Source organism: Myiozetetes cayanensis, unplaced genomic scaffold (genome assembly GCF_022539395.1).
Source record: "Myiozetetes cayanensis isolate MyiCay16 unplaced genomic scaffold, myiCay2020 scf14, whole genome shotgun sequence".
Taxonomy (NCBI): domain Eukaryota; kingdom Metazoa; phylum Chordata; class Aves; order Passeriformes; family Tyrannidae; genus Myiozetetes; species Myiozetetes cayanensis.
This window is the reverse complement of record NW_026087048.1, coordinates 17,762,878-17,786,180: the sequence shown is the minus strand read 5'-3', so window position 1 is coordinate 17,786,180 and position 23,303 is coordinate 17,762,878. Positions and strand designations below refer to the sequence as shown.

General features: G+C 47.5%; 1 protein-coding gene across 2 annotated transcripts in view; it reads right to left on the bottom strand.

Annotated features, from left to right (window-relative positions):
• The window catches only part of LRRK1 (leucine rich repeat kinase 1), a 72,796-nt gene that overhangs the window by 2,014 nt on the left and 47,479 nt on the right, over nt 1–23,303 (bottom strand). For both annotated transcript variants that reach the window (XM_050308998.1, XM_050308999.1), the window contains exons 20-32: nt 20,744–20,915; nt 19,194–19,357; nt 17,983–18,122; nt 16,290–16,539; nt 14,720–14,886; nt 13,445–13,642; nt 12,503–12,780; nt 12,124–12,318; nt 11,217–11,368; nt 9,506–9,623; nt 8,042–8,158; nt 1,903–2,738; nt 1,227–1,328 (exon numbers count right to left, since the gene is read on the bottom strand). In XM_050308998.1, coding sequence (XP_050164955.1) covers nt 1,227–1,328; nt 1,903–2,738; nt 8,042–8,158; nt 9,506–9,623; nt 11,217–11,368; nt 12,124–12,318; nt 12,503–12,780; nt 13,445–13,642; nt 14,720–14,886; nt 16,290–16,539; nt 17,983–18,122; nt 19,194–19,357; nt 20,744–20,915 — 2,889 coding nt within the window. The remainder of the gene's footprint in view (nt 1–1,226; nt 1,329–1,902; nt 2,739–8,041; nt 8,159–9,505; nt 9,624–11,216; nt 11,369–12,123; nt 12,319–12,502; nt 12,781–13,444; nt 13,643–14,719; nt 14,887–16,289; nt 16,540–17,982; nt 18,123–19,193; nt 19,358–20,743; nt 20,916–23,303) is intronic.

Here is a 23,303-nt window from a genome sequence, read left to right as displayed (position 1 = left end):
TGCTCTTCAATGAAGCTGGTCCTGCAGATACCTCTGAGGGAGGTGGCCCTTGCAGAGTCCAAGGGACACAAGTCCAACCTTGCTGGGCTCTTTCTACTGCTCCAATAGCAGATGGGGAAGGCTGGCCCCAAACTGTCTCCCAAGAAAGGCCCCGGATGGGAGCACTGCCCACAAGGAGCTGTCCTTAGCAGCTGATTTTCATCACAAACTGCCCCTACAAAGCCCCCTCCCCTCCCTGCTGTGCTCTGCCCTTGGAGCAGTCAGGCACTACCCTGCTCTTTATCCTGCAGATAAAACAAGGAGAGTCAATGGCCATCACGCCTGGACCAGTCAGGCCAAATGTGAGATGCTGTGTCACCTCACCTTAACTCCACACTCCAGTTTGGGTGAAGCAAAACAAACCTGAGAGTATCTGTGACCAATAAGGAGAATACTTTCCCCCTAACTAACTGATAAAGACTCTCATTTCTAGAGAGTAGAGGGAATGGCAGGAGCCCTTTGATCTCCTGTTGTTTTTGCCTGGTGGTAATAAATGACCATTTATAATCCTTAGCACTGCTTAACCTGCATTTGTTTGGACATAAATAGTACAATCCCAGACCGGTATTTAAGTGATCAGCAGGAACACCCCCACCTCTCCAGCAGTTATTTATTTACTTGGACTCTCTTCGCTGTATGAAACATTTTAAATTAACGTATGTAACTGCTCCCCCCTGTGCTCCAGGGGCCGTCCCCCAGCCCGTCACTGCCCACAGCACAAAGGTGCTCATTTAGAGCCAGAACATCAACCTGACCCCCGTGAATGCAGCCACAGACAAGCACCGTGCTCTGCATAAATACACCTCTTGTTCTGAGCGCGGGGCCTGAGTCTGCCAAGCTCCACCGACCTTCTGCCAGGTGCCCTCGGAGCACCGGGAGCCAGCACCGGGCAGGATCAGGCCGACTTTATCTCACTGTGCACCGTCCTGCCTGTTTCATTGTGGGGGTACTGGATCTCTGCGGATTTTGGAGACCCACAGTACCTTCCCCTCACCATCTGTCACGCTGAAGAGCACGCACGTGCCTCGATGTGCAACCAGCAAATGTGTCTCCTCCAGCTGGGACCTTCTCAGAGGCCACTGGAGGCCAAGAGGAAGCTCCCAAGAGCCCTCGGAGCCTTCAGAGCCCCCTCCTGGCCCCCAATCCCCTTGCACCCCTGGACAGTGGTGTGACCCACTCAGCCTCACCCGTAGGGAGCCAGCTCCCCAGCCTTCAGCACAGCGATCACTCTGCCCCGCTGGGTGCCTGATTCCTTCTCCAGCCCGATAACGATGATATCCCCTCCTCTCCTAGAAGAGAAACAAGGGAGATGTCACACATACTCAGCAACAGGGATGCTGACAGCTGAGGAAAATCCATGTTGGATATCCACCCTCTGCTGCACACCCGCCTGCAGGATGACACCTTGCAGGGGAGGGGCACTGCGATGCCACAGGGGCATCCTGAATCTGCTGCAGCAAGAGGTCCCGTGACAGGCAAAATCAGCTTCCCGGTGGTTTCCAGCAGCTCCACAGGAGGCAACAGGACTTGCCAGGGCTGTGTCCGAGCAAGGAAGCTGCCTGCTGCTCTTTGTTTCCTCAGTAGCTGGGGAAACAGGGCTTTGAGTCTGACCACCCCCTTCTCATTCCCCTGAAATCAATCCAGCAAGACCAGTGGCCATTTCTGCTTAACACCAGATACTTCAAAAAGGGGTAGAAAATGGATGTACCCTTGTACTGGGAACAAAGTTTCTTAATGGTTAACAACTTTCTGGCCAGGTGACTCACACTGGGAATGCAAAATATCTTGAATTAGCCTGAGTTAACCTCACGTTCAGCCCACGAGGGATTTTGGCGAAGTTGCTTTGATAAGGGACCCGCTTACCTGGGGATCCATATGAGGTCTTTCACTGGAAGAATCTTGATGGCTTGTAGATGCTCTGTGTTGTCATCCACAGGCACAGCATCGTGATCCAGGGGAGCCTTCAGCTCATTAAACTTCTCAGACTCCTCAAAGTCTGTGGAGAATGGTGCACTGGAAGAGCTCATGGGCGAGCTGGGTAGGCTGGAGGGGCAGCGGGTTACCCTGTTGGGAGGCGAGGAGGAGTAGGAAGACACAGAGCAGTAATCTGTGAGCGAGTCCTGGTGGTTCAGGATCTGGGTGCCCAGCTCTGGGCTGTACATAATGCTCATGTCCCCCACTGGGCTGTTCTCCATCGCCCCGTGGTCGATGGGGGCTGTAGCTGGGATGGCTGCCGAGGGCTGCTGGATTGTAAACATGTCCCTGAGGGGGCTGCAGTCTCCGCAGAAGTAGCGTGCACAGAGCTGGTAGGTGGACGCGTGGTACATCACCAGGAAGTTGCTTTTATTGTCCAGACACCACACCACCTCCTCCCCGTGGCACTCGGAGTTGCAGGCGATGGATGTGATGACCGAGGGTGGGCTGAAGGGCTCCAGCCTCCTGCTGATCTCCATGGAGGCGCAGTCGACGATGAGGATGCCGGGGCCGTTGCTGTACCACACCTCTGCCCCACTGTTGGTGATCTCCATGGCCTTCACAGGGTACGGGTTCTGCCGGGGGTCATCATCCGAAATGTTGAATTTGGACCTGTTTGCTGTGTGGGAGCACAGGTAGGAGCAGCTGTCCCCTGGCATGCCCTGGGACACTGAAAACACGGCTACAAGTCCATCTGACAGGCCGGCCAGCACCACATATGAGTTCTGCAAGAAAGAGACAGCAGGATCTCATGGAATCACAAAATGGTTTGGGCCAGAAGGGACCTTAAAGATGATCTCATTCCAACCCTCCCACTACGGGCAGGGACAACTTCCACTCGACCAGTCTGCTCCAAGCCTCGTCCAACCCGGCCTTGAACACTTCCAGGGATGGGGAGTCCATAACCTCTCTGTGCCAGTGCCTCATCACCCCTAAAGTAAAGATTTTTTTTCCTACTTCTTTATGTCTCTGCAGTACAAGACCTTTCAATCCCAGAGGCTCTGGCTGCTTCTCATATGCTGCAAGAGCACGGGTAACTTATCCCAGAACAGTGATAACAGCAACATAAAAAGAAGTCATTACCAAGAAGCTGCTGCAGAGCCATACTCCTCTCACCCAGTATTACCTCTCTTTTACTGGCAAGGGCGGACAGACAGACCTGGCAGCCTGCCCTGACGGTTAACAAATTCAAGCTGGAGTATGTTCAGAGGCAGCCATCATGATCCTTGGAATCCAGCTGTAGAAACCCAGCTCACTTCCAAAAAGGAGTAAAGCTATTGCTATCAGTGTAGGTAGGAGAGGAATGGAAGAAATGCAGTTAAAATGGAAAGAGGGAGCCAATATCCTCATAAATAAGAGCATCCAGTGATCACTGCACACCCGATGGCTGCTGCTCTGAGACCACTGCACCTCTCAGGGACGTCCTCTGGGTCTGGGATCCCTGGCAGCTCAGAGGCATCCCAGCAGCAGCAGTTCAGCAAAGCCCCTGCCCAGCAGTTCACCAAAGTGCCATGAACAATTCTGCATGTTGGTAAGAACCTGCCCTGCAGCGTACAGATGTGCTGGCCGTGGCACTGCGGTGATGGATGCCCTCACGTCCTGTGGGTGGGAGCTGCTGAGGAGGCCATGGCTCACTGACTCCTCCAGCTCATCACAGCGGTGCAAAATGCTGCTAAACAGACTGGGAAATGGATCTCTTGGGAACAAAACTCCCCGTGACCTTGGGTCTGTACTAGAAACTCCCCGATCTGTGAAGCAGATAAAACAATACCTACCTCAAAGGCCTTTCTATTTCCTCCCTGGAGAGCAATACATTCTAAAAAAATACCCTTTTACCCAGGACTTTTTTTGCTGTTGTTCCAATCTGCCTGGACTAAGCACAGCAAACCAAACAGAACCAGACAGAGCACCATCAGCTGATCCGACACAACCTCGCCCCTCCACAGCCTCACCATGGTGGGAAGCTTGGGAGGACAGTGGGATGGGCTGAGGGCTCTGAGTCACCCCTTGCTGCTCATAAATTCAGGGATCCCTGTGCCCTTCCAAGGATCATGGCTCTGCCAGCCCTGGAAGGAAGCTCCCAGGCTGTTTAAACCCACAGAGGCTGAAATCAGTATGTTGACTTGCTCCAGCTATCGAGGGGCAGATAGTGCAGGGTAAGTGTTATTTAATTGACAGCTCTGTTTGCAAGGCTCATGAAGAGTCCTGGACAAAGAGGCACTCTCTGCACACCAAGTATGAGTAAAACCACGAGAGCACTGAGCCCTGGATGACTAATCCAAATCACAGCAGAATTTTACTGTAATGGGAAAAACTAGGGAAGCAAGTGGAAAGTTGTGAAATGGGGCTTGGACTTTAACTCAGTCCAGTCCCAATTCTCCAACCTCTAATTAAAAGAAACCCCAATGACCTGCAGTGCTCGGTGCCGTGTCCCTGCTGCCATGTGCATCTGGTGCAAAGGCTCCTGGATTTGGCTTTGCCAGGGAGTTGCATCAATAGGTTGGAACATGGCACGATGCTTTGCACAAGCTGGGTCTTGGGTTACTTTTTTTTTTTTGGAAAGGAGTTCAATTATTTAAAACTGAACAAAACAAAGCAGAACAGCCCACATTTCTCTGGTGAAAATGGTCCAACTTTTTCAGTCCAAAGGACCCCGCACAAAGGGCATTTCTTACTAAAAATGGAAAATTTAAATTGAAATGGGAACATCTGATATTAACTGTAATGTGGGTATGTCAACCTGAACTGCTCCCAGCATGACACAGGACACCATTAAAGTCTTCAGACATTATAATTTTGTCTGATTTGATTTTATTTGAAAATGCTGAATTATCCAAGCATAGTCTTCATAAAAAATATTTTGATTTCTTTGATTAGTGTGTCAGCTACTGCAGGACAGAATCCATATTCCCTTTTGGGTTCCACAAGCCAAGTCTCCCTGGCACTGAATAAGTTGGCACCATAAGCAGGTAGAGCTGGGTCAGTGACCCCCACCTGGTGTTACTGGTTAATATCAATGCCAAATTCTATCCTGCCTGGGACAGCAGAACTGTTGAAGCAAGCTGGGAAGATACTTTTTGCTTTGGGGCATTTATTACTCCCTGCCTTGGCTTTGGGGGCTCTTGGGTCCTGTTTCTATCCAGCTACTGTTGTTCTCTCTCAGAGAGAGAGATAAGAAATGTGGAGTGGGAACTCAAATCATAGAATCACAGGATCTGCTGACTTGGAAGGGACCCACAGGGATCATCCATCCAGTCCAGCTCCTGGCCCTGCACAGAACCATCCCCAAGGGTCACACCATGCACCTGAGAGTATCATCCAAACACACATCCTACACCTGCCACCCCTCACATGACTGAGCCAAGGGAGCGACCGATTTCATGGAAGACCACGGCAAAAATCACCTCCCCACAGGTGCCACCGCCTTGCCAGAGCCCATTTGGTGCTGGTGCAGCTGGGCAGGGAGGCAAAGCCCTCCTGATCCGGGTGTTCCAACAGCGACCAAAGGCAGGCAGGGCCGCAGCCTCCAGAAACCTTAAGTAACTTTCTCAGAATTCAGTTTCGACGTTTGGGCTCCGCAAAGAGCCAACAAAAACACGCAGCAACAAAACTGCATTTGAAGGCTGGGCCCTGCCAGCAGCCCCGCCGTGCCAGGAGGAAGGCCCCAGAGCGGGGCCGTGACGGGGTGGGATGTGCAGGGATGAGCCGGCTCCAGACGTCCTGTCCTGGGGCCGGGGACAGCACAAGGCTCGGGGCCATCGGCACGGCCACTCTGAGAAGGCTAAAAAACACGATACAGCCCTTGACACCAGGGCCTGGTCACCTCCTCCTCCTCCTCTGATCCCTGCGGGGTCTGGCACTGCTGGCAGCACACACAGGGCAGGCTGCAGCCTTTAAATGCAGCTTTTGTTCCCGTGTGTTCCAGGTTTCTGCAAGAGGCCAGAGCCTTGCAGCCATTCAGGTCTTCCTCTCCCTTCCTCATCTCTTTGTAAGAATGCTGCAAACCAAGTCAGAAATCATCTTGGTTTGCTGTTTTTAACCTGTTTGGGGGCTTACTTGGTGTTTTTTTTCTGAAAGGAAATTTACTGAAAATTGTATTGTTTACCAAAAAGAATGATACTGGTGACAGAAAGCACGCAACAAAAAACTTAAATTATACAAGACTTTTCCCTGCTGGGTGAGTTTCGGATTCTGGGCCCCTCTCTGTTGCTTTTAAATTTCCATGATGCTTCCTTTGGATGAGAAACCAAGTTTTGGAAACTATTTCTTTTGGATCAGCCTTCCCAAGGCAGTTGTAAAGAATTCCCCTTCCCAGCAACATCCCTCGGCAATTCTCTGACTAAAAGTTACCTCACATCTCATCAGCTAAAGGCTTTCTTCCCAGGAAAATGCAATTCCCTTCTCCGCTGGACAGCAACGACTCTGATAACTCTGACAACTCTGACAGAGCTCACTGGTCACACAGTGAGTGTGACAAGTGTAAGCTTTCCACTCAGAATTTTTGGAAGAAGAGGCTGGTTTAGTTCTTGCCAACCTGGTCTGCACATCCCCACGGCTGCTGCTCTGGCCATTTCACTGCCAAACTCATTCATAGAAAGGAGAGAGGAAAAAGTAAGTCCAATAAACTAAGAAGGAGTGCGCTGAAGGGATGTGGATTTCTGGAAGGTTGGGTAGGGTCGGGGGAGGAAGGGAGGTGTCTAGACTCAATATTGCTATTGTAGGGCCTGGCATTATTTATGACATTTTCTAGGCAAGCCACAAACTGGAAATAGAAACCAGGAGACATAAAGCCACTCGTAACCCCTGAGGAATGGCTTTGCAAGCTGTGTGACAGTGGAAAAGCTGAAAGTGAAAGACTCATTCGACTGTCCTGGACGAAACCTCAGGCAGCACGAAAAAGAAATTTGCCCTACACATCAGAAATGAAACTCCACGGCAGAGAAACGCTGCAGGTCCGGGAGCCAAAGAAAGCCGACAGATGCAGCCTCCCGGCAGGAGAAATCCACCCCTGTGCCAACTTCACATCCATGCCCTACTTTAGTGCTACTTACACCATGTTTGGAAGCGAGGCAGAACACCTTACACTAACCATCTGCCTCGGATTCAGTTTGCAGGGATGCAGCAATGGGAGCAAACGCGCCAGAAATGGACAAGAGCTCAGGACGGGCCTGTGGTATAAACCAGCCCCGCTGTCGCTCCCAGAGCTGCTCCACGTCGAGCTGGCAGACACATACCAGTCTGCTGGCATTTGCAAAGACTACACAGCTACCAGTAATGTTGGAACATAATTATATGTTTTCACTTAAGGTGGCTGTAAGCAAACCGGAGGTAATTTAGCTCGCAAACAGTTTTTATACATCTCCCAAGACTTGCCCACAATAGGCACTCATGTCAGATTTCTCTTGCCAAAAACTGGATGCTGGCCATTCCAGAACTAGATAGATAGCATATAACTTGTGTTATTACCCATAAGAGTAATTATACATGTTATCCCTAAGAGTATTACCCAAAACAGCTGTATTATCTAAGTGTTCTCATTCAAAACCAAAACAGAAGTGTGGCTGAGCCTAGATAATACTATGGATGACTGTGCACACAAATAACAGCACACATCCCAGGAAAACAGAGGGTACAAGAGTCAGGATATACCCACATCCTGAATTAGCACTTAACAAATCTCTATTCTAATTATTGTTTCATGCCCTCCCTACTTTGCTTGATCAGCCTAAACCTTGTCTTCCAGTGATGTGGAAACACAGCTGGAAAATTTCCTTGTGGAGAAATTTGACCTATTTTGACTATTTTCCCAGCAGGCTTGGAAGTGCCAGCTTCGGTCCCCTGACTCAGGTTCTTGCCCACACCTCTGTTTTCTGGCAGAGACACCAAGACCAGGAAACCTTCTCCTCCCGGTGCCAGAATGTTCCTGGGCTTTGCAAAGTCCTTCAACACCAGCTACGTCTGGCAGCTTGGCCCGGGAGCAGACAGCTGAGTCTCACTAATGCCCCTTTTCCTTGAGGTTGCTCCTTACCTTTTTGACAACAGGCATCACTAGGAAGCAGCTCACAGCAGCAGGAGTGTCTAAACCCTTCAGTGGAGTCTTTAAGGGACACATGCCCTGCAACGCATACACAGAAATCTTCTGGTCCTGTGAAAGAGCACAGAAAATTCTGTAAATGCCAATCACCTCCCATGCTTTCCATATTTTGATACCTGAACAGGACCTAATTGGTCCCAAAACTGGTTTTTACTTGTATATTTTTGGTGCCCAAAGCCTGGATATCTGTTTTTTGTTTGCCCTGTCTGTGGGTAGAAAGCAGGTGCTGCCTTCCCAAGAATGAGCTGTGGGCAATATATACACTATCCAAAAGCCACTAAAAATCACCACTATAGGGGTTTTATCACCACATCTAAAAGCAGCATTTGACAACCCTGACTGCAACAATCCCAAGCAACAACTGAAGCACGTTGTGTGTTATTTTGCATTATTCTGTCAACTCATGGAAAGCTGATATTACATTTTATGTGGAATTACATCTGCTCCACACCTCATAAATCTACTAGACCGACCAAGAGCACCCAGTCTGTAGAATAGCAACACATTCCATTTTGATCCAAAAGGTGGAAATACAATACTTTAAGATTTTTGAATTTTAATTTTTCTATACTCACTGTTCTGAAAAAAAACAACACATGAGTATTTGAAGTTTATCTCTATTTAGGAAGAGAAAGCATTTAGGAAGAGAAAAACTCAAAATAGCTGATTTTTCTACATGGTAAAAAAAGATCTCTATTCTCACCCAGTTATAGCATCTGTGCCAGGGTGGAGTGAATTAACCAACACAAATTATTTATTCACTGTGTCCTTTTTTTTCCCCACTCTGAAACACTGAATTTCAGGTATGTTTCACTTTTTTTGGCTGTTTTTTCATCTGTTTTGTGTCAAATGATCATGTCAGAACTGGCTGACACTTAACACAGCCCTTTCTGATGGGTGGATGGGGGCTCTGGGGTATAAACCAACCCCACTCTCTCACTCTTATCTTTTTAGCTGCAATTTTCCACGGTGAACACAAAACTTGGGTACCCATTTCCCACCAACTTTGAAATCCCTCAGGCCTCCTTCAGAACCCCACCCTTAAATGCATGGTTTCTGTCACTGCTTCCCTTTATCGCTGGCAGATAAGGACATTTCCCAGATGAACCCCCGGGGTACAGATCGTTCCAACCCGGAGAGTTTTCCCTCGGAAAGCCGAGGTTCCCACGCTCGCTTGGAGCGGCAGGAGGCAGGATTCAGTTCCAGGTATCAGCTACGTGACAGGGAGGAACAATAAACCTGGAGACAGCAGATGCAAAGTCACGCTGCTCATCTGAGAAGCCCATTGTCTCACCGCCCCCTCGGCTTTACTAATTTAACAGGCTCTTTCTCTTCGCTTGTGTCTCTCCTAACGAGGCCCCTCTCGAGGTGGGGCACTGAGGCACAGGCAGCGCTCACCTCCGTGGCTGCCCAGAGGGCATTCTGAAATTTTAGTTGGCAGCACAGCTTCATTCCTGGGCAGCTCATCCTCTGCACTTCCATGACTCCTTTCTCCAGATTCACCACCGTGTAGTTTCTGAAAAAGGAGCAGATAACGATTTCCTGCAGCCAACATTGAGCCTGCACAGGCTACGGGACAGGACGATGGCACCTGTGGCCAAGCCGTAACACAACTGTCCAGATGTGGATGATGCTGCAAGGACCTACACCCCTCCAAATGGTCCTTGTAAAGGAAGAGGAGTACAGATGTGCCACGGCTCTTCCTCAGGGGGAAAATGTGCAATCGCTTCTGTGAAGATTTACACTCAGCTCTCTGATTTTGCATGGAAAGGATCAGGACAGCGTACATGGCCTGTTACCATAATTCAGCTGTGAGACAAACAGCTCCAGCTCAACAGCAGTAATTAATAGCTGGGAAGTCTCAGCCCATCTTGCCCATTAGGTTCTCAAGAGAATGTCCACTCCATTTCCAAGTTCACTGCCTCGATATTATCTGGCTTCATTATTAAATCCAGCACATAAACAGAAGAGCATGATTCTTCCCAGTAAGAGCCAAGATCTGTAACCCGATCAAATAATTTATAAATATGACTAATTAATATTTTTTTTGTAACAAAAAGGATTTTATTTGTTTGGGGAAGTTTATTGAGTTTGAGTACTTGAACAAATAACTGGATATTCACGACCACATCTGTGAGCCCCAGATGTTTTACCAACTGTGGCACAAGCAATTACACGTCCTGAAATCTGTCACATATAAGTAATTTGTTATTCAGCAGTCTCCTAAGTGGATTGTCCAGTCAGGAAGCTGATTCACTGAGATATATCACTGTGAATATTTGGACATCATCCACGTATTCAAAATACATCTGTGAGTGCCATGTGTTCCACCAGTTTAGCAGGAAGAGCTGCACTGTCTGCACTGAATGACTGACCAGGCGCCACAAATAGCAAGGCAAATAATTCATGAACAAATCACGTACCTATCCCATTAGCTTAATGGTTTCAAATAATGAACACATTATTATAAAATTCAGATCACTTTGTGAATGTTTCCAAATAAGACTGGGGCTATAAAAATCAGTAGCATCCATAAAAATGAACCTAACTAGCCACGGGTCACATGTGGCTGAGCAAAATGCCATCATCTCAGTCACAATTTAATAACATTTTAAGCACATGCCTTCAGTATGGAATACATTTTACTGGCAGTGCACACTTGGATGCACACACAGCTCCAGGCATGTGGTTAACTCCCGATGATTGCAATAGGATTTAAGCATGTGCTTAATTGCTTTGCAGAAGAGAGATGGAACTGCAGCCTCAATTAGGAAAGGTTTAGTGTTAAATGGCCTCATTAGGAAAGGCAGAACACGTCTGTTCTCATGTGCAAATGCTTCATCTTGTGTGTGTGAATCATTACATTGCCCTAATCTTCTCCTCATATTAACTGAAGCAGAGTTAAGCTCATTAAATATCCTTTATAAAGAAACCACTGTTCCCAATTAAAAGAGTTTGGGAAAACAGTGTTCACCATACCCTTGGCATGCACCCAAATTCACTTTCACCTTCTCTACCTCCCTCCCAGAGGCAGAAGTGAAGATGCTGAAGGGTTTTTACTTAAAAAGGAAAAAGAAAAAAAGGAAATTAGCAATAGGAGCCATCTCACCTGGTGTCCTCCTTCCCATCCCAGAACACCACAGTGTACTCCTGTCCTTGGGAACAGAAGAAGGAAGACTGCTTCCCACAGGGCAGCAGGTACATGAATGTTGCAAAGGTAGGATCTTTCATCTGTCCTACCACAGAAATGGCCAGTGGACGCTGAGGGGAAAGGAAAAGAGAAAGACTTAATGTCAGATAAAATGAAATAGAAGAACCATAATAAACAGGAGATTCAACAAGGTCAAGTACAAAGTCCTGCAGCTGGGTCAGGGCAATCCCAAACACAGGTACAGGGAACTCGATGGTCTCTAAGGTTCCTTCCAACCTAAACTATTCTCTGATTATTTATTAAAGCTTGGTCTGTCATTCTCTTACACATTTTGCTGATTAATTTCTTCAGGTTTATGGATTTTGGAAGCTGTCTTGACAGGGTGTAGCTGTTTTGAGAGACGAGCTCACCTTTGTCTGAAGGACAACAGCTCTGAAACACGGAGCTGTAATTAACGAAAAATGCAGTGCAGCATAATCCTTTTCCCATACTTTGAACACTTTTTCCTCCTCATACCTCCTTTTATAATCTCAGGGGGTTTGAAGTCTCTGTAGTTACACTCACAGCTTGATGCTGGAGCTGTTTCTAGAAATTATGAGCAACGTCTTGTCCTGGTGAAATCAACTAAGCCTAACTGCCACTGACATCAAGGGACCTTCCAGTCACCACAGAAGGCTAAGGCCACAGATCTGTCATCATTTCATTCAGAACACTCTCATTTCAGTCAACAGAAGTTCTGGGCCAAATCAGCAGGAGGGGTGAACGGGCAGTCGAGGTGTTCTGCTGTACCAAGAGCAAGCTCAGCCCTCCTGCTTGAAGAGGGCAGCCAGATCAGAAAACAGGGGTCAGGAGGGTTGTCTTGTACCTTTTCTGGCTTAGTGTCCCAACACTCCATCATGAGTGCCTGCATCCTGTAGAGCTGCACCTCCTCCGGCTGCCCCAGGACGGGGCGGATCCCTTTGGACAGCTTCTTTGCGATCTGGAGCTGGTGGTGCCCCAGCACAGGCCGCTGGCCAGACAGCAGCTCGTACAGGACCATCCCATAGGAGAACATATCGACCTAGAGCCGGAAACAGGGAGGAAAATCAGGGCAGAGCTCCCTTGGTGGGTGCAGAGGAGAGCAGGGAAGGCCAGAGGGGGAAAGCAGCGCTGCCCTCCACCACGGATAAGGGAGTGCAGCCCCAGGGCGTGGCACCAGCACCCCCCCACTGCCACGGGGGCTGCCCCACGGATACCCCAGCCACCTTCTCATCGTAGACGATGCGAGGCCTGATCTCGGGGGCCTGGTATCCCGGCGTGCCCTCCACGCCCAGCGCGCCCTCGTGGAACGACTGCCGGGAGATGCCGTAGTCGGAGAGTTTGATGTTGATGTGCTCCTTGACGTCCAGGGACCACACCAAAATATTGTCCGACTTCAGGTCGCAGAAGATGATGTTCTTCTTGTGCAGGTAGGCCAGGCCTGTCACAATCTGATACGCTATTTTGTGTGTCAGCATGTGTCCCAGCGGCACAAAGGAAGACCCTGCCACAAAGGAACAGCCTGTCTTCAGCTCCTCTAATTGCCATAACTGCCTTTTTCTCCCCCTTCCTCTTTCTCTTTTTAACTCCAGAGCAATAACTGACAACCTTTTAAAACATCACTCAAAGCCACCTTTTAAAATGACACTGTTTGTGTTACTATATGTGTCTGACAGTCCTATTAGATGCTTTTTTTAAACCCTTTCACTTCTAGGCTCCTAAATCTTCTGGTGAAAATTAGTGTTTGACTGAAAGTTGACACAAAGCCAAGGTGCCAAGAGGGTCAGATGGCCTCCACTTATCTTGGAATTAGCGTCGTTCATTTGACAGCAACAGAAATAAAGATACTTATGAGATAATTTAGAGTGCCAGACACCCATCTGCAGGGGGAGGAACACAGCACCATCCATGCAGTGCTGAATTGAGATGCACTTCATACTAATTTGCAGGAAAATTGAAAATCCAGGTCTCCAAAGTAGTTTTGAAAATCATGGAGCATCAATTTTTACTAGGTTCCCAAAAGCACAGTTTAAGAACAATTCCACCCCTCCCACTTCCCCTCGTCTGGAAAAAAATCCCCTTCCGATAAATCTAGCAGTAATTTAAATATTACTGGCTGTTTGTCACTTGGAGAGCAGTCTCTCTCAGTGGGGAGACCCTGGCTTTACCTTTGGAGTTTTCAGACAGCACAGTGGTGAGGCTGCCCAGGGGGGCCAGCTCGAGGGCGAAGCAGAGCGGGTGGATGCTGATGCCAATGAGGGACACGATGCAGGGGTGCTGCAGGGAGTGGAGCATGCTGGCCTCCTGGCGGAACTCCGAGAAGTTCTTCATGGCATCCATGGCTCTCAGGTGCTTCAGCATGGTATCTGGCAAGACACGACCCCCTTCTCACTGCCCAGCTCAGAAACCAAGCCACAAACTCTTTGCAAGGTATCAATCACCGAGCAAGGGCTGCTGGAGGAAGGCAGCTGGTGGGATGATACCAACAGCGAGGCTTTAAGTTGAATCCTTGTGCTGATGCATGGGCCACTAACAGACACTGGCTATAAGCAGGATATATATGGTACCTCAGGAAGCAAAACCTCCCTTGGCCCTTTAACACGGGGCTCTGGTGTGTCTGGCACATGCTGATCTCATATTTCACCTGGATGACTTTGGGAAACTCATGCTGTGCTTCTGCAAGCAGGGACTCTGTGTGGGTGTCACACTGCAGACCCTTTGCTGGAAGGGGTCTTTCCCTACCCTTTCCTGGCTTTCCTGCCAGATGAGAGACCCATCACAATAATGGTCCTTGTGCCACAGGCTGCTCAGGAAGGTTGGGTCTTCCCAAAGGTTATTTGTCACTGGGACAGCAGCTGGCCTCCTCCACAGCTCAGGAGTTCACCACATCCTCCCCTGACAAAAATGAAGAATATGAGCCCCTTTCCCCTTTCCTTTGTCCATGGACTGAGGCTCTGCTGGAATCCTGGACTTGACATGAGAGCCCATCCCTGCCTGGAGGACCTGGCAGGCTCAGAAGGATTCCCAGTTTGCTTTCTGCAGCTGCTGGCACAGATGGGACAAAAAGCTAATACAGAGGTGCACAAGTCCTTAGTGCAAACCCATGCAAATCCACACTTCTCACGGTCAGATAGGTCGGGAACACGAGATGAAATCTTACCTTCCACCCCAATCCATGGCTCTGCCCTGGCACCCTACAAATCCACCCACTGATCTGCAGGAGAGAAGCTCCTGTGCCAGTGACCTTCAAGGCTACAAGTGTTCATGAAGAACTCTTAAGATGCATCCTCCTCCTCCATTGAAACACACCAGTTTTGCTATTTATTTCAAAGCTGTATTTAAACAGGTGCTGCCAGCACTCTGGAGAGCAAAGGCTCTTTGGTCTTAGCTTGGGATCACAGATTGCAGGAGCTGATTCCCAACACTGATTCTGTGCACTGTACCTGCAGCTGAAGTGGGAGAACCCTTGCATTTTTTAATCTGAAATCTCTTCACAGCCACTGGCTTTCCTTGGTATCGTGCCCGATATATAACAGTTCCACTTCCACCCTGGCCAAGAACGTTGTTTTCATTTTCACTGCATTCCAGTTTGCTATTTTCCAGGAACAGTCTGCCAAGGAGAAATTGGGCCTTTTTAATTAAAGTTTCAAAGACATTGTAAATTCATGTTTTTAATGTGATTTCCATTTTCACAAATGCCTGATAAGTTCTTGTCTTATCTACCAAGAGGACTGGATAACCTAAACTACCTTGGTCATCTCAGTGTACTCTATGCTGGCTCGTGTTGTACAACGGATTTGTCCCAGAAAAACTTGAGCAAATAAGCAAAAAAGGGTTTTTACTAGTTTATCCCACAAGAATCAAACAGATCTGGAAAGCACATAAGCTTCTTTTCCAGCCAGATGACACAAGTACCGATACTTGTACCATTTATCTGTATTAACGATTTTTTTTGCTTCATTTACCTTCCATTCGTCTTCTCTCCGCTGAGGCAGGACAGGATGTTTATGAACAGCCCCACACTCTGAAACCTGATTATTCAAATCAGCTTAGTGTTCCCAGGCTGTAATTCATCATTTCCCCACTCTCCCAGAGACTACTTTTACAGCTGTTCACACTTCAAACACCTCCACTCGCCCCGCACCCGTCAAATAAATCTATAGGAGATAGCAGTGTTAGGAGGGCTGTCTGACAAGCTGATGGGGTGCTTGCCCAGAAAAATGACCCCAAGAAAGCAACAGAGGCCAGTGGGAGCACAGAAAGCTCTGACAGCAGCCAACAGGGCAGTTTGGTCTAGAGGTTCTGCATCGGGCACTGAAAGTTCTGAGAGAGCATGAACCAAAAGAGACGCTGGTGTCCTGTCCTGCCTGCTGTCAGGTCTCTTGTTCTACACACTAAGTAATAAGGGGTATAAGACCAAACCCATCTGGGAAAGCAGTTAAGCAGCTTAAAGATTTGGCAGTGCTGCTCTGGGTAGGGAAGAGCTGTTTCAGCTGTTCAGGACTGCCACACATCCAACACATCCAGCAGCTCTCAGCCGAGCAGGAGCCTCGACTCAGTGTGAATTCTCTTGTGGCGCCTATAAATTCACTCACCTACAGCCCCTTAAAAAAAGGCAGGCAATTCCAGGGCCAACCTTGAGATGCAGCAGCACTTCCTTTTGGTTTTGCCACATTAAAATCTCCTTTGTGGGATTCCAGAAAGACTCCAGCTACAGAAAGCTCTGGCCAGAGAACTGGGCAGTGCAGGACAGCTGTGGCTTTAAAAAGGGACTTTCACATTGCACCACAGTGATCTCAAAGGACCCCCGATGTGATGACTCGGTCAGCACACAGCTATTGTCTAGGCAAGTGCACTAAACACCAGGAGTGCAGTTCAGGATGAATTGCCAGAGCAGATGGATTTGTTTCTTGTGGTCAGTATGTTCCTCTAGCAGAGATAACTTAGGAAAAGAGTCCAACTGAATGACATCGGTGCACTGAAACTTAATCAAAGGCCCTCAAATAACATTACCTGGCAGGAAAATCGGTCATGAAAAGCTCTGGGACCAGTTCTTGGAGAGAAACAGGGATGTCAGGGTGGTTGGGACACATGATGTAGTCCAGTTCAATGGCAGTCAGGACACAGTCCTCCATGTTAAAGTACTGGGCATCCTCCATCTTCTCACCAAACTCATTCTCCTCTGCCTTGGCAGCTGCACAGATGTGGCAGGGCACATACTGCTCCATCAGCAACGTGCCATCACTCTCCGTGGCTGTGAGGGCTTCAGAGCAAGCAAGCAAACAGAAAACAACATCATTCACCCGAACTGAGGAGGAACAACAGCTCCAAGTGCATCCAAATGTCTGCAAGCACTGCCTGGGTCCACTGGCTGAAAAAGGTCATGCTCATGAAAGCAGCAGTGCATTGACTGGAATAGAAAACAGCTTTTTGCAAAGTATGCAGAGGTAGCAGGGACAGCACTGGGGAGACAGGACTGGGGACATAACCTGCCACCTCCCCTGCTTTGGGCACGGGTAATCCACAGGCTGGTGAGGAAAATATATTCAGGACCAGCAAAAATTAGAAGTGTGTGAATAAAGCACTGGAGAGACTCTCCTAGTGCTGGGTGCATCTCTCTTCCCAGACTGCAAGCTGCCAGATGGCTTTAGGTGGGGAGCAGGAATGGGAATGGGAGCAGACTGGGGGGCACAGCACGCTGAGCTCAGACTGAGCACTGCAGGTGCAGGTTCAGGGTCAACACCTGCAGCACCCAGGTGGGGAACACAGGTACTGTGGGCTCCTGCATGGGCAACATGAGAGAAATGGGGATTGTACCAAGACTAAGCCTTTGGGAGGTTCACACCTCTCCTGTAAGTACAGAGGGATTTTGTGGTGACAGGCTCTGTTAAATGCCCACAATTAGTCAGGGTGAACACAGGCTGCAGCCTTTGAAGTCATGACTCTTCTCAAGCTTCAGTGATTAATGTTAGCATTATTTTAATCCAAAGGCAAATAAAATGTTCTTTTATCTTCAAAACACGTAGAACGTGAATGTGTGAGAGTGCACCACTGTTTCCTCCAGAGAGCCTCCAATTAAGAGACTTTGGCACTGTTTTCTAGACCAGTGTGGGACGACAAAGAACATTTCAGATTTTGTTTTGGTTTGAAACAAAGCGATTTGGGGTTGCAAGCAGCCCGCTGGGTAACAGCAGGATCTGTGCTGAGCACAGGAAAAACAGCTGCAGGAGTCAAGGAAGTCACCTTGGCACAGAGTCCTTGGTACCACATTCACTCTTGCCCCTCACACCACAATTTTATAACTTGTAGGATGTCAGAAATGGTGGGCAAATTCTGATCCCAGCTGATGCCAAAATGACGTCTGTCTATTAAGAGACAGTGCCAAGTTGCTTGGGCCAAATTCTGCCCCTGCTTCGAGCACTGGAAGAGTCTCTTGAACTCCTACGGGTCCTGTTTGAACTGCAGTGTCTCACCTGTGCTGCAGTGACTGGCAGACTGAAAGACAACGTCTAGACCAAAGGGTGTTGCCAACTGACCTCAATCTGTCTGCAGGTTTATCAGTTTTCATCAGATGTTACGGGGTTGAGACTGTCAGAGCCTGAGGGGTCTTCAATTAACATACCATATTGTGCACTAGGAGAGCTCTGTTGAAGAACCTTCTGCAAAAAAGACCTAACCCTGCACAGAAAATCAGTGATTCTCTTACCAGGAAACCACTGGTCTATCAAAGAGTTCACGTGGTCCGTGATGAACGCCATGGCTGAAAAGTCTCTCACTTCTGACTGGGAAATGATTTTAATTCCACCACTTTTTTTCTTTTTCCAGTTCACATCAGAAGACTCGACACTGTAAGAAAGCCAAAAGACAGACCTGTGAAGCTTCTGTGAAGTCTCAGTGTCAACAAACTTTCTGTCTGGCAGGGAAACCGAGTTCCATAATAACACGTAGTTCATAAGCCATCAAAACAAAAAGCAGTCTAGCTTTTGAGGGTGATTTTCTATTCAGTCTGTTCTGCAGATGGCTTTCAGAAGAGAATTCTTGCACAGAAATGCCAGTTACTCACAGAGGGTAAATGCTATTGAAGGTCAGACCTAGAGAAAACTCTGGCCTAAGTGAGCTGAGTACGATGGAGAGTTTTGACAGAAATGCCCCATACAGGATGATGGAAGGTTGGGAGTTTTAAAATCAGTAATGAGATTCCAGTGGAATAATAATATGAATAACAAAGATTCCAAAAACCTTAGGGAAAGTTTATTGACATAATTTTTGCACAATTCCCATGAAACTATAACTCCCTGAAGTACTTGGAGAAATAAGAGTATGACCACTACCGTGGTCCAGGATTTGGGATTCCAGCCTGTGATCTGCAGTATCTGGGTCCAAGTCTCTACTGAGCTTTGAAACTCACAGAAGTCCCTGTTTCCTTCTGATCTCCAGCCATGCAAACAGTACCAGTGGTCACCCCCTATTCTGGCAGGGACTGAAAGAGCAAATGCAATCACAGTCCCCTGTTGCACAGAAGCAGATCCATTGACCTGGATTTACTGACACACAGTGGTGAAGTTTTAGGATTTAGTGGAAAACTCATTGAGATAAGGGAATCTTTGCTTGTGAAAATGCATGATTTTACGCTGGCAGAGTCCTGCTCTGAATACCACTTTCTGTTCTCAGGCCTCTTTAAACTGGTGGCTGCAATAACAGATAAGGTTGATATATTCAGAACTGCCAAACAATCAGTTATAGATCATTTTTGTCACCAGTTGTTACCAGATGAGTTATGTCCATTAAAGAGCCTCCTCTTCTCCTGACAAGTGAGCACACAGCATGAGTCAGGCCCATTCATCTCTATTGAGCTGATGTGTTTCATACACTCTATTAGTGCCCTGTCACACATGCTGCATTAGGAACACAAATTACCTAAGATAGCCTCCATCAAAGGTAACGAACAGACCTTCCTGCCAGTAAACAGTGTGAGTCCTTTTGACTCGGAATGTGCTGCAGCGGTTCCTTTGGGTGCCTGTGAAGCTGTAGATGGTCACCTTTTTGTTTCTTGTCTTGGTGTTCTTCTTGTTTTCAAAAAGCTGAAACAGGCAGAAAACAAAGAAGTCGTTAAATTGCTGAAATTTCTCTCAAGGATGTTTTAATCAAGCAATAAGGTGACTTCTTTTTTTGGCTTTCACAGGTGCTGTTGTACCTTTTCCATTAAAAGCGACTTGGGCTCGTAAAAAATTTTGCAATGGAATGGAAATATATGTAGTAAAATTGCTTTTGCAGCAATGGAAATGTTTTTCATGCCACTCAAAAAAAGAACACTTTCGTATCAGTGAGCAAAGTTAATTCTATGACTGTGACATTTGTCATATTTATTGTGCATTTGCAAAAGTCTTATAAGCCCAAAGAACTAAATGTTCTAGAGAGTGATAAAGCCTGCCTTCAATGTAGAGAGTTAACTTTTCCACCTGTTTCAGTGGGAGGAAGATGGCTCTTCTCCAAGACACTTCAAACCAGCACTTAGAGCAAAATGTATTTCTGTTTTAAAACCAAAAAGTTAATCTGCAGAACAACTCTGTGCTCATTGCTCCAACATTTATTTGACTGCAGACGGGTCTGACGCCTGGGAACCTTTCCATTCCCTTCATGAGGACTGGATGAGGTTCCTAGGAAAGGTGCTCTAGGATTATGTAGTGCCCATGAGGATGTGAGCAAGGGGTTGCCAAGACAGCCCGTTAAAAGAGGTAAAGTTATTACATGGCTTGAGAAGCCTGGAACACAGAGGACCTTCCAAAAACAGGTATCATGTTTTCCGTGTTCTGTACATCACTGACAGACCACAGTTTAATGGAGGGCTGTTAAGAAGATATCACAGCAGTACTATAAATATTTTGCAGGTATTTATTACGGCTTCAGACAGAAGCTGCTGCAAACATGTGCCTGCAACAACATCAAAATCCACTCAGCTCTCAAAACCTCCAAACACTACTTTAATGTCATTCATAGCACTTGCACTAACAGGGTGCCTCATTAAGGCAACAGTCCTGTAGTTCTGTTCCCATTTCAACCACAGACATTCAGATAGCTGACTTTGGTGGAGCTATTCCAGATCTCCTCTGGCAAACGCTGTGAGCAGAGTCTGGCCTGGTGGGATGGTCATGGACAGGAGCCGCAGGCAGAACTCCAATTGCTTGTAATTGGAAGATGCTGAAGGTGCTGAGACCTTCCAGGAGATCATGTTATAAAGAGGCTGTGGAGAACTCAGGCTTTCTTCCCCGGTGCCAACTGCTGTTCTCAATGACACCTACTCTAAAAACAGAATCAGATTTGGATTGCAGAGTCTCATCTCTCCCTGTTTACTCAAATAACGCCATTGAAGTCTGTGACTGAAGCGAGCTGGATGTGAAGAGACATCCCACTTACACTGAACAACTGCAGCTGTCTTTCTCTGCTTGCAGAGAGACACAGTAACCTACCTGGAGGTCCATCTCTGCCAGGCTGATTAACATCCGGGCTATGAATCTTTGCCAGAAGCCAACGGGGACAAAACTCATCTTGAAGACCCTCTGGACTGTGTTTGTGGTCTGGTGGCAGAGCCCATGGATATCCAACGCCGGCTTGGTAGGAAGCAGATGAGGGAGGAGGTAGCTGAAACACATCAAGTTCAGCAGCTCAGATTTTAGCTACAGCTTGTAACAGTGAGTACATTGTTACTGGATAATAAGGCGATTCAGTCTCCAAAGAGATTTTTAATGGCACAGCCCACTGCATATAAAAAAGCTTTTAGACTAAAGCACTGCAGCAATACATGGAGAAATTAATTTACACTGTGGAAGCAAGCAGAGGCAAAACAGACATTACATAATCCAGCCAGGGCTATTGGACAGGGCTAAAACTGATGTAGTGAGCATTTGTGTACTCACAAATTAAATGCATTAAAATATAAGAGTCATTAGAACAGCTGTGATGCTGGGACTCGTTTCTTTGGTACTACTCTGCCCTGGTAACAAGCAGGGGAATACAGCTGTGGAGCAGAAGATAAATGCAAAAAAACAACCTGCAGCAGCTCAGGTTCAATAAGCCCAGAAGGCGGGGAGAGGAGCTGTCCTGGGAGGTGGCAGTGATGCCATTCCAGGTGGCAGGGACTGAGCTGCTCTGGCTGTCCCCCCCCAGCCCCAGAACAAGAGCACCCCATGGGTCAGCACAGCAGGGTTTCCTGCTGTTCCACACTGAGGGATCCCTGCCACATCCCCGACAAAATCCCAAAGCAAGAGCTCGCTTTGCCAGGCTGATGCCAGCAGAGAAATCCCTTGTCTTGCTCAGACTCCTCCTGCAATCAGGTTATCAGGTACTTTGCCCAAGTGTGGAGGAGACTCAGTGTTATCTGAGCCTGACCAGTCAGTAGGAACAAAGTTATGCTGGTGTAGGGGACCACAACAAATTATTTTCAGATCTCCCAGTAAGCCCAGAATACTCATTTGTCATGATCTTTAGTATTTGAGAAGCTAAAACCCCTTGAAACACTAGAACTGTTTTGAAAATTATGAGCTTATGGCTTTCAATACCTGCCAGTAAATCTCCTGACAGTGATTCTCTTCAGAACCAAATACATCCCAGGATGCCTGTGCAGTCTAAAATATTATTTGCTTACAGGCAGACACACTGCTGTTTTATCAGTGTTGAGCCTGAGAAAATGTGTTGGCATCTGGGGCTCCTCGCTGACGGGCACAACGACAGCCATGAGGCACATGGCCAAGGGACCTGACCAAAGTAACAGTGGTGGGGACCAGACTCACAACTAGAATCAATGCTGGGTCAGAATTCAAGGCTGTAAGCCTCTCATGCTTTCTCTCTAGCAGCTGCAGTATTCTGTAAAACCTGAAATATCAGCTCAGAAAAAGCAGCCATCGTTAGACAGCAGCTCTCTCCATATGTCACAGTCCATAACATCTGGTGACATCATCCACCATCGAATTATCCCTTCCATGAAGCATCTTTGGAATGTAAAACTATTCAAAATTTCACTTATAAATTACACTAAGAGTCCCCACTTTTAGCCCTAATTTAGCAAGAGGAACACAGCTTAATTATGTGCACCTTAAGCAGGAAAGTGGAGTGCAACAAACTAAAACTTCTTGCTCTACAAAAGTAGTGGATGCATCATAAGACAGCCAATAAATTTTCCTCAGCACATCCAAGAAAGGGATGTATAACTAGGAGTATAAGAAGGGCCAGTGAGGCCCTTCTGGACCACAACTATATAGTGGATTATAGCACAGATGGTGATTCAACGCTCTTGAGTTACAGCCAATGCAAATTTTGAAAATATGTGAAACATGCCCCCATCCACCCTTTCAGAACAGAAACTGGCAGCTGCTTTCTCTACTGACTGCACAGAAACTCTATCTGGCAATCTAGACAATAATTGCAGCAGCACAGTAACAAATAACTGCTCTGTGTCTGGCTAGTACATTAAATTAATCCAACCTGCTACAGTCCGTCAGTGGGAAGAATATTCCGCTAATGTGGCTTGGATCGCTCAAAAAAACATTGGGCAGGCCATGAAAAAGCAGTTTCCTTGTTCCCGAGGCACAGACAATGTAATTGCCTTGGAGAAAAATGGCAGATAGTGACAAGGAGTCCAAAAGGCATTTTGGACTGAGCAGAAACATTGCTGCTTTATCTGTGTTAAGCCTGAGAAAATTTGTTGGCATCCGGGACTGGATAAGTGACAGGCATAATGACAGCACAGAGAATGCTGCACTTGTGCTGGCATTCAGAGCTCCCGAGGGGCTCAGGGCGATGCAGCCGCGCTGTCCTGCGAGGGCAAGGAAGTGAAATGCAAATGCCCCATCAAAAGTGCAATACAACTCTGGTTCCACCGCTCACCCAACAACAGGCTGTCGCCAAGCAGATGGGAGAGAGAAAAATCGCAGGGAACTCTGCCCAGAGGAAAAGAGATCGGGGGGCAGAGGGGGAGGAGGACTCATTAACATTTAAAGAGAGTGAGGTTTCTTAGACTATTTCTAGGAAAAC